At 38.0% G+C, this 12,129-nt stretch overlaps 1 protein-coding gene across 1 annotated transcript; it reads right to left on the reverse strand.

The window, feature by feature from the left end:
• Positions 1-8,013: 8,013 nt before the first annotated feature.
• LOC147637344 (uncharacterized) lies at positions 8,014-11,137 on the reverse strand. The gene is made up of 5 exons (XM_086799126.1): positions 10,833-11,137; positions 9,918-10,743; positions 9,004-9,131; positions 8,811-8,915; positions 8,014-8,681 (listed from the first exon to the last, which is right to left on the reverse strand). Exons 2-5 carry the CDS (start codon positions 10,350-10,352, stop codon positions 8,276-8,278), a joined length of 1,074 nt encoding a protein of 357 aa, XP_086655252.1. The 5' UTR covers positions 10,353-10,743; positions 10,833-11,137; the 3' UTR covers positions 8,014-8,275.
• Between the last annotated feature and the right edge of the window lie 992 nt (positions 11,138-12,129).

Genomic DNA, 12,129 nt, shown 5'->3' on the forward strand with positions numbered 1-12,129 from the left:
TAAACCTTTGTAGGGTGGGGAAGTCAATGATAAGTTTTCTTGGTTTCCCCCCCCCCCTTTTACTTTCTTTAGTGATATATGTTTGGGTATCCACAGGTCTTGTACTCAGTCATAGTACACCCTTGTGACCTCAAGAGGCTTTTAGGAACCCATCGCTTCATGATTGGTTTCTTCCAACTTGTGTATGATCCTAATATCCTTCTTGTCATGCCTCTATTTTACTTTCATTAGGGATATTGCCCTGCTCTTCTTGTTCAGTTATTGGGCTCAAAAATAGTAGGGAAGGTACAAGGTTGGCCAAAGGTAATTCCTCCTTTTTGGGTGAAACCCAAAAAGGAGGAAACCCAAACTAGAATTGTCACTTTGTGACCATCCTTATGAACTTATGATGTTGCTTTAGTCCAATAGATGGTGCAATTTGGTGCACTAATCCATTATCATCCCAATAGTAGTTTCTCTTCTATCTTTCTTATAGGCATCACATACATCTTTCTAGCCATAGGGTTGTTTCTAATAGTGATATGAACCTTTAAAGACCCTTCAGCTTTTACCACGATGGAGTGAAAACTACCAACTCTACTGTTCTAGTTTAGGTCTACCTAGAGTTTCCCATGTTTTGAATGATAGCAAGTTGTGAGTCGCACCTGTATCTATTAAAGAAATGATTGAGGTATCACTACCTACAGAGCAGCCACTTTAGCTTTTATCCTTACAAGCCCAATGTCCAAGTCGTCATCTTCAAGGGTGACGAGAGCATCCATGTTTGTGTTTACAGTTTTCCCTTGGGAATGCATCTTTGTTTAAAGTTTTCCCTTGGGAGCGCATATTTGTTTTTTCTATGTGCTCTTTTGCTTCCTCTTGGGCTTATTTTTTTCATTATTCTTTGTTCCTTTTCTCTTGTTTCTTTTTATGGAGTTGGATCCTTCCAAAACCTGAACTTTGTGATCCTGAATGGTCTCATTTCCCTCAATTTCAACTTTTTTTTCTTGTTTGCTACTATCGGTTCCAAACAAAGGGACTAAATTCTCTTTGTTAAGTTCCTTATCTTTGACATTTTGGTCAAAACCACTTTTTTTTATAGAACTTCTCCACCATTATGCCATGCATGACATTGGTTTCCTCTAGTTTTTCTTAGTCAATTATCTTTTCAATCATGACATTCTAAGTCATCCTCTATGTGTGACTACAATCCTCAAGCTAGGTACCAAGTACTCCATTAGCATCATATCATCAACTTTGTATGTCAATCAAAATAGTGTATATCCTTTTGCAACATTGTACAATATGTGTGATATGCCTAGAGCACAGCTATAAACATATGTTCCCAATCAATATGGATGGTTCCTTCTATTTTTTTCAATATGACACACAACATCTTAAATCGGTGCTCTCAGCATGGTTGTGTAATAGTAAGGTGAGGATTTTTGATATACTACCAAAAATCCTTTCAACAAATGTGGACGACCTCATTGTCGAAGGATGATCCAGTCACAATCTCCAACAAGCATCTGAATATGAAAATTAATTGCTCATACAAGAATTCAATAGTGATACAAGCATTGGCTTTTCTAGTGGCTCTAGCTTCTACCCACTTTGTGAAGTAATCTATGACCACTATGATATATCTTGCTTGGGTTAAGTGGGGGGCAAGACTTATGTTCTAAAAAGGTTGTGGCACTATGATAAGACTGAGTGGCATCATGTATTTTGGCTATGGTAGAATAGAAAATCTTTGACTTTCATCGTAACCTTTGACAAATTATATGGTGTCACCAAACAAGGTTCACCACTATAAGCCTACTTGTATCACTTTGTATGCTAGAATCTCTCCGAAAAAATTTCCTCCAACAATTCCAAAGTGTGATTCCTCCAAAACATGTATAAATTCATGCTCATGCACATATCTCCATAGGACATCATCTTTTCCAAGTTTATATAGTTGTTCCACAATCAATTAATAAGATGAAGCCAACTTGATAAGCCATCGCATCTTAGCTTTGTTTAAAGGGAAATATTTTGGGAAACATGATATTTCATCACTACAATCAGGCACCATGTCAATTTTCAATAAGCACATCTAGAAGATCAACATTAATTTTGGTGGCGCGGTTTGCCATTAGGAATCTGACATGTAATCTGCTTAAACATATTATGAACCCTTTCTTACAATGGTCGTAAAGTCAAATTCCAAAAGTAAAAGCAACCATAGTGGTTCACAAAGAATACAAACTTGCTAGTCAATATAATGTTTATATTTTTAAAAGCATAAACCATGGCCAGTCCTTATTTTTTCATTAAGTTGCCTAGTAGCAAAATAAACATGGTTATCCAACTTGTATTCCCTTAGTTACGCCAACACACATCCAATGGAAAATCTTGAAGTGTCAATGTGCACATGAAAGATTAGGTCCTAGTTAGGAGGTCTCAAGATGGGTGCACTCGCCCAAGGAAAATCTTGAAGTGTTAATGTGCACATCAAAGATTAGGTCCTAGTTGGCATGTCTCAAGATGGGTGCACTCACCAAGGCACTCTCATTAGTTCATCATAAGCCCTTTGGCATTCTTTAACCGATTTAAAGACTATCAATAGTCTACTACCAATAGTCTATACAATGGTTTAGCAAGCCCCTTGGCACTCTTTAGCCCATTCAAAGACTATCAATTGTCTATACAATGGTTTGGTAATTTTTGCATAGAATATGATAAACCGTTCACGATAGTACCTAGTGTGTCTTATAAAACGTTGTACTCCCTTGTAGTTTGTGGTTGGAGGTAGTTTTAAAATTAGTGAATTTTATCATGTTTGAAAACTGTCCCAATATAACTCTATGCTTTACCCAAAATTCCATTTCAATAGGTTTAATGATATTCAATACAATTGACACAGACTCATACCTTTCTTAAGCACGCTAGATGATTTTTCCATTTAGAATGAGCACATAAGTTATTGATGAATACTTCCAACCATTTGTATAGATAAGCCATTGGATGAATACTTCAAACCATTTCTATAGATAATTCTTGAAGGCCTTACACATCAACAACTGATGAAATGTTATTGGGGAATTTGTTAGCCCAAAGGGCATTCGTTAGTCCCAAACCATATAGGAAAACGTGTCTCTCCCATAGTTAATAGACAAGTTTGCGTATAGGGTTATGCTCTTTAGGTTGATCTTTAGGAGCAATAGACACTTGGTGGTAACCCAAGAAACTTTCCAAAAAGCTATAAGCTTCGTCTTTGGCGACTCTTTCCAACACATGTTGAGTGCTGGGGAAAGAGGTAAGGAGTAGTGGTCCTTGCACATGGCTGCATTAACATTCTTCAAATCCACACACACCCGTGTATTCTCATTCTTCTTGGGCATAATAACAATGGATGATACCCAATCAGTATGCTTATTAGTATATAGATAAACTTTACTGCAATGGGTTTGTCAATTTCCTCCTTTACAATTGCATGCTTATTTCCGCATAATAACAATGGATGATACCCAATCAGTATGCTTATTAGTATATAGATGAACCTTACTACAATGGGTTTGTCGATTTCCTCCTTTACAATTGCTATATTTAAGGTTAATATAGTAAGGTATTTGCCTCATTGGTCTTAAACTTTCGATAATAGTAGGGAATAGTGTGTTGCACCACTTCTAGTGGTGCAACACACTTCTAGTGGTATTTTTTCATTTATGTGTATTTCCATATGCAAACAATCCGTAAACTCTTTAAAAAGTTCCACGAAGTCTTGCCAAGGACTTCAAAATAAGGCATTGAAACCCTTGATTCTTCTTGAATTCCTATCATTTTCATTTTATGTGATTCCATATTTGTAAATATCACAATATAATAAAGTACATAGATGCCCCATATATTCTTATTGATATTAAACAATATAAGGATACCCCATATATCATCATGATATAATGAAGTACATAGATGCCCCATATATTCTCATTGATATTAAACACCCCATATATCATGATATAATACAACACATAAATACCACATATATTCTCATTGATTGGCATCCATCAGTATAATTTCAAGTGTAGGATATTGTTTTTTTTTATTATGCTACAAGTTTATTGCAAAAGCACCTAATTTTAACTTCTCATGTGATATATACTAAGATAAAATCCTGAGCAAAAAATGGAGATTATACAAGTATGTAGTAAGAGTCTCACACATGTTGTCACTCCAAGGCAAATTCAAGTGTTGTAGCTAGTGCATGCTATGAACTTTTCGCAAGGGCTAAGTTTATAGAGACAAATATGTAGTTGAGATAATTCAAGCATTTGGCATGACTGAATACAAGAGAGTTGGTGCCCCAATGGAGGTTGATCTAAAGTTGTCCCCCCATCGAAGACTTGGATGAGACCTTATATAGGAAATTGGTTTGGTAGTCATCTTCTTACATAATACTAGTACACATCAGTTTTGATGTTGGTATTTCAAGCAAGTTCTCCCCAACAAGCCCTATTAGAATCACTAGAAAAGCATCAAACGTATGGTGTCACCTATGTTGCACAATCAAGACCTTCATAGTGACTTTTATGACTCCTATTGGGTTTGTGATTTGGACACCGAGGGCTTAGTAACAAGGTATTATTTTTCTCTTGGTTTCGGATGCATTTCTTAGATCAATAAGAAACATCCCATTGTTCCAAGTCTTCTAAAGTTTGCTACATAATTATTAAAGTTTGCTACGTAAGTATTTATCTTCTCTTTACGCATTTTGACATACTCAAAATGTTCTATATTGAGTTCTTGGATCTACTGCTCATATTCATCTAGCTTTTCCACTCCTGCCTACAGTTCTATCGATGACATAGATTCTTTTTCAGGAGCTTGATTCTCTCCATGTCGTTTGTCTAATGATTTTTCTTCTAGCTCTTGATCGTTTCCAGAGCTTTGCATTATGTTGGAATGCTCTAGCCTGCTCTTGGATAACCACATTTTCCCTTTGATCAGTGTTAGCATCTGGCTAACACTGATCAGTGTTAGCATCTTGCTAAGCTATGATTTGTCCCTATTATTAAGCTCATTCTACAAGGCATCCTTTTATGATGTCAGAACACCTGCACACAGCATTACCAACTTCTCTTGGTATTCTTCTCTTGTCTTATGATCATGATAGTGCTTGGAATTGAATAGCTAGATAAATAAAGCACGTAGCTAATATTTCCTTGCTTTCCATAATGTTCCAACTAGATTGATTGATCTTGTATGTGACCTTTGAATGTGGGAATGTTCTTGATGAGTTTATTTGGTTACACAAAAATTTCCTTTATAACTTTATTGACCAAATACTAGTGTTTATAGCTATTTAAGGAGTTCGACTCATTTTATAGAATTACTATTAACAATCAACTTGGGAATAAATTGATTTTTTTTACTCCCACAAGCCATTGACACTTGGTTCATGAATTGGTGTGCCTAAGCAGATGAATTGAAAGTGGAAGTCTTCATACAACCATGGGTGTATTCTGATATCCTCATTAGATCACATGCTTGGTTGGTGTGGTTGAAGAGTTGCTCAAGTATGAAGTTTTTGGTGGTTATCATGATATAGGAAGTGACACATTTCCAAAGATACACATAGAGTGAAGGGGCAAAACATGAATGACAAAGTTTTACACCTATGTGTTTTTTTTATAGAAAATGTGTTACTTTTTCTTATTTGCTTGGTAAACACTTAATACTTTGTTGTACCCCAAGAAAACGTATTTATCATTCTCCTCCATTCTTTTGTGCACACACCCTTCTTCATACTTTCATCAATTTTATTTGAAAGCTAAGCCACCCATTGCTACCTCTCATATTTCTTTTGTTCTCTTACGCTTGATTACTTGTGTTATTTTGCTTAGTTTTTGTTTTTTGTTTCACGTGTTCTCTTACACTTCATTACTTGTGTTGTTTCACTTAGCCTTTGTTTATCGTTTCACGCATCTCATCTGGTCCATAACCTTGTCTTCTTTTTAAATCCACAAACACACACACACAATATCATAAAGGGCAAACGACCATTGCAAAAGAGTACATGGTGTGGAAGTGATTCAATGAGAATTCTTCATGTATCACTTGCATGTTTTATTTGGAGCACCAAATGATTGTGGAAACATAAAATAATTGTCTTACGACATCATTTCGCAATATGAAAGCTACTTTATGCATTGTAAAGAATGTTATGGGATGCTTTAAGGGTGTTTTAACTTATACACCATACATAGAACACAAGGATAATAATATCAAATTCATAAAACCTAATAGTGGGATGTTTATTAAATTTAGACACGCATTATGCACAAAACAAAACAAAAACTTTTGGCACTATTTCTACGATAAATAATGCACGCTACACTTGAAGTTAGTCAACATGTGTGTTGATTCAAAATAAGAGCTAGAGTCATACTAAAGTCACAAGTGACTCAATTAGCAACACACTTTTATAAGTCAACATCCATTGATTGAAAATAACGACTAGTTTTAAATATGGCCTATTAAACTTAAAATGTGGAGTTATATGAAGTTGAATTAGCAACTGGACCTAGTAGTAACAAGGTTTTTCTTCTCCTTTGTGTAGTTTCAAACCAAGAGAGGCGTGAACAAATAGTGCTTACATCAACTACATTAAAGCTTTGCACGAATATGTGGGAAATGTTGGACAAGAGAAAGAAAAGAGACAAACAACAAATAAATGTCAAACTGATGGTTTTAGCTGCTTTGTAAAATATTAAAACCTTCAAAAAATTTGCAACAGTAACAATACTGACGTTTCCTTTATACTTGTGAAACTGAGTATGCTTCCCTATGCATTTTAAATTCTACCGTAATCACGACTCACACGTGACAACTGTGTCACAACACTCCCCCTCACTCACAATGAAAGATTTAAAATAGCTTCCAAGTCTCATCCACAATTTATGTAGCCACTTATTGTTTCTTTAGAATATAGTGTAGAAAGATTAATACACATTATTGTGGTGCTACCTACTAGAGCTGATAACCAAATTTACCCATCGACCTCAAAGTTGGAGGAGAGAGATACTTTTTAACACTATAGCTAAACTAGCAAACCAAACAACTTTACACTGAAGCCAAACTTTTAGGATTCACCATGCACTCTCTCGAAAAAAAAGGAGCCTAGTATATAAAACACTACATACAAGTGTCCATACAAATAATAGCCTAGGAACATTATATAAACCATGTGATAGCCAACCACAATCTATCACCCAAGAGCCCAATATTAGTCAAACACAAAGAGAGAGATGTTTGGGAGAGGAGGGAGAGTGAGGAGACAGAGGGACGAGATTGTTCGAATTACATGATAACCAAGCCCATTAAGAGTCCAATGTATATGGAATCTCTCCTAGAAGCCTGGTGTAAACCATTAAATCTACCATCCCACACACACTACATCACAAAAAGTTGCTCACTTCTATCTTCAACTTATTTACTTGATGATGCATAGTCCCCTCGTTACAATTTCCCACTTTTTATGTCATTCTACTCTTTATATATATACCTAGATGAATCCAAGGACATGACCAAATTCACCTTTTAGGAACTTGCATGTTATATACTCATGGTAGTCAACCCACAAGACTAAATAACTGTAACTCCATTATGCATAGTATGGACTAGATACTATGACATCCCCACTAGCGTCATCAATGCCCAATAGTACCCCTTTAATGTGTTCCTCCTCACACAATAAAACACTCACTGATGCTTGCAGCAGCAAGAACTATTCATGATCACCAAAGGTCTAGATTGGAAGCAGTTCAGCTTTACAAGCAAAAGAGTAACCTTCACCGCTTCTAGTCTTAAATGGAGGCTGGCACGTGTCCAGAAGAATAGCCCACACATGTATTCTTACCCTTCAAAACATATATGCACAGTATCCAAAAAAAAAAAGTAGAAATATTCCAAAAAAAAAAAACAAGCCTCACAAGAAATATTCCCATTACCTCCAGACTAAACCATTGTAAGAAACCATTAAGAGACAGGTTAAACATGAAGCATACACGTAAATGACATGCAGCAGCAACAATGCTGCAGGACCAAATCCATTTGTACAAAAAGGACCAAAAAAATGGATCCAATGAAGTCACAAGTTCAAACACGATTAAAAGTTCCAAACGAACATGTCTAGAGATAGCCAACATTCAATAAAATCTAGAAACACGGGATCTAGTATGTTCCCGTGTTCCAAGTAGTTTGTACCTATGAACATTGACTAATTCCTAGCATGCTTATGGGCATCGTCATCTTATGGGCGTGCAGTAGCAACATTCTTGCCATCAACCTGTTGCTTTTTACCCACCATTTTATCTAGCTGTTCACGCTTCTGAGCCCGCCGGGCACGACGACCTACAGCGTCTTTAGCCAGTTCCTTACCCTTTCCCTGCCTTGATGATGAGCCAACACTGCTATCGGGACCTGCAACCTGGCGCACACCAACTGGCCTAGCCTCACGATGACCTCCACGAACATAGCCGGAGTCTCCCCACCTCCTATTTCCTAGGCGAACATTAGAGGTATAGTATGGCTCTTCATAGACATCATAATCATCTTGATAATCATCCTGCTCTTCAGGGTCTTGAAAGGTTAGAGGCTTAAACCAAAATGCTCTCAAAAGAAGACAAACACTCTCCTCAAACATGTACTCTGACAGGCTACAAAATCACATCAGAAACAACAGTTAGCAACTATATCAAGATAAGATAGGGGGCAACAGACAAATATAGTACAACCCAGTCTTTTGGTATGAGATTTGCATCCTACAGCAGAATAATGATGCTTACGTTCCATCCAAAGCTCTGTATACATAGAGAAAAGAGAATGGAAGCCTGCACTGAGGGCACCATGGCTCGGTCTTGTAGGAAGCCCAGCGAAGGATACAAGTCACACTGCAAAAAGTGAAGAACATCAGACAAATGCAGATGCCTCCAATCTTTGGACATAGTAATCGTTATCTAAGCATCTAGTTGCAGTTACCAGTATGAATGCTCACACCCTCTGATCTGTGCAGTTTCTTCCACCTTGATCTTATCACGACATATTGCACAGACCTCCACTTTCTTGTCGAATTGGGACTCGCATAAATTCTTCCCTTCCCCCAACCCCTGCAATCAAAATGAAAGCAACCATGTCATTTTTTGTCCTAAGCTAAGGTGCTAGGGTTTGACCCTACGAGCTACTGTTTAGCAGGCCCCACCAATCGGGCTAGAGCCCAAGAGCAATAAACATCATCATTAACATAGATAAACCATAAAACGTTTCTACTCAATGACCCCTTCATATATTATTAGAACAAATGTTGGAGTGCATGTAACAATCGAAAGGAAGGAAAACACGAAGGGATCGCTGCAGGCCTGCCTATATATTTAAGAGTCTTACTGAAGAGACCTCAGGGCCAGCGCCCAAGAGCAATAAACATCATCATTAAAATAGATAAACCATAAAACGTTTCTATTCAATGACCCCTTCATATATTATTAGAACAAATGTTGGAGTGCATGTAACAATCGAAAGGAAGGAAAACACAAAGGGATCCCTGAAGGCCTGCCTATATATTTAAGAGTCTTATTGAAGAGACCTTAATCTATGTCTAGCCTCCCGCGAGAGAGAGAGAGATTAGAAATAACCTAAAAAACTTCAATAAATAGTCACATCAAATCATGAAGTCTTCAATGCTCTACTTGCTTTGAGAAAAGCCATCATTCAAAATCGTGTAAAAGGTGAGGTATGAAATTTAAGATTCCATGCTTAGAAAAGGTTTAAACTTCCACCTTTAACAAAGGCAGGCCAAAAACCATCATATGTGCTCTGATAAACAGTACAAAGAAGAAATGAGTAATCACGGATAGGAGAGAGTTGGCTTCCATGAGCTCAAAGAACTGTACACGTACCAGATATTCATTTGCATGGTTGCAGCCTTCCTCTTGCATGCTCATGAGTTTAAAAAACTTAAATGCATCTTCCACATCCATCATGTGGAGAGATGCCTCACATTGGGAATGCACATGTGTGGAATTGACCATGTCGAGATCTGACAGATTAATCATATTGACAACTGCCTGTTGCTGTTGGTGCACAGGACCTGTAGCCATGATGCATTCCTCTTCCACCACATTTGTCATGTTAGCAGCCACCACCTGCGATTGTACATGGGCCGCACCCATATTGCATGCAGGTTCCACATTGGTCATACTGGCAGACGCTACAGCATGAGAATGCACATGTGCCGTGGTCGTGATGTATGCCTTCTCAATATTCACCAAGTTGGCAGATGCCATGCATTCCACATTGTTCTCCACAGTCAGGGACTCAGATGTTCCTGCCATGTAAACGTTTCGTGCCACACGGATGAAGGGGTAGAAATACTCCCGGTAAAACCCTTTGAACCAGAAAATCGCTCTCTTCTTTCAGCCTCCGCCCTTGTCTATGAATATTGAAGGAAGTACAAATGACTGGCCCTTATCTTTTGACGCTATGGACCATACCCTCACATGAATGTCTTGCTCTAGACTCTCCCACACAGGTGCTGTGGGGCGGTGAGAGTCCAAACGGTACACAACGGAAGGGTGGGAAGGGTAGAACAGCATGGCAGGCTATCTGCTCTTAGCAACGAAATCTAGGGTAAATTTCCATCAAATATATCAACATACCATGTGATAAGGGAGGGGGGAAAACGCCTGCTCAGAACAGAAAGACCAGACCTTCGGCTTCTCAACCCTGCAATTCTTTCTGATACGATCTCTGTAAGAGAAAGAAAGGGTAAAGAAATGCAGGAAGAGATCCCCCTTTCGAGAATAGAAAAGCACCTGGAAGAAAAGCAGCTTCCTCTGTCGCCTGCTCAAATATATACGTGTGTCTGATGTAAGAGAAAGCTGATGGCTTGCACAACGCTCTGTTCCAAACAGAGCCAAAGATGAAACCCTAACGTTTTCCGCACACACAGTAGATCCCCTGAAAACCTGTCAGAGAACGAGGAAAGCCTCCACAACTGCAACTGCAACTGCAAAAGCTCAGAAGAAAACCTTGAAGGAAACCCTAAAGCAGAGATCCGGAAATTTATATGCAAAGAGAGAGAGAGAGAGAGAGAGAGAGACGAAAATGAACCGACTTTCAAGCCTTACCAAATGCCCGGCCACCAAGAACTTTCTCACGAGTATAGGGCGCTTTGCAAGGCACGGCAGGATCATTCACACTAGGTTGGGCCTAGGTGTCCGGGCCGGGTTGTGTGCAGAACGGCAATTCATTTTCAAACAACGATTCAAGTTCACTTGTTTTGAGTTAAAATACCGGCAAAACATGTAAATTTAGCCTAGAAAGCCGGTTAGTTTATAAGCATGGCCTTATTTTGATTAATTTTTTAAAAAATGCTTTTATTATCGAGCCCTCATTGTATGTGTTGTCAGGTCACTGATGTCAATTCGACCAAGGAAGACTTGGCTAAATGCATATATTGTATCTCTATTATAAGTTGAAGTAACTCAGTGCTCGAAAAATAGGGCATTCTAGTGTATTTTTGCCTACAAGAATTAAGAAAATACGAATGAGAAATAAAGTAACCCTTCTTCAAGGAATCATTTTTCATGTATTTTAGTCATAGAACTGGCATATTGTAGAGATTTTTGAAATAAACTTAAGAGTTGTCCTTATTTTGATTGGTTGAAAAATATATTTTTTTTTGAAACTCTAGCTATGCCACTTTCAGCTGCACAGTTGAAAGGCTCATGGCCAAGTTACATTAAATACTTGGCTCGTGTGGGAAAAGCTTATAAGATTAGTCTTGGACCTAGCTATGCGGCCATTCCCCATGACCATGACGGAATGGAATGGTCATGCATCCTCCCATTATGCAAAGGAGTGTGCTCCATCTTTAAAATTGTCACTCATTGCACAAGTTCACACAACATTTCATTTCGTCTCATTCCCCAACGAGTGTGAAACTTCAAGCAATTTGCACATTGCCACAATGGACAAAAAATGTGCCCACTCATAGTGTTGTCGAATGATAAACTTTAAGCACGAAACTTGGGCATAAGTTGGAGGTTTTGACAAGTATTTTCTAAACAAATGTATGTGATCCATATACAACAAACCCAGAGTGTTGCT

This window comes from Cibotium barometz, chromosome 6 (assembly GCF_041138505.1).
Source record: "Cibotium barometz isolate CiBa-2024 chromosome 6, ASM4113850v1, whole genome shotgun sequence".
Taxonomy (NCBI): Eukaryota; Viridiplantae; Streptophyta; class Polypodiopsida; order Cyatheales; family Cibotiaceae; genus Cibotium; species Cibotium barometz.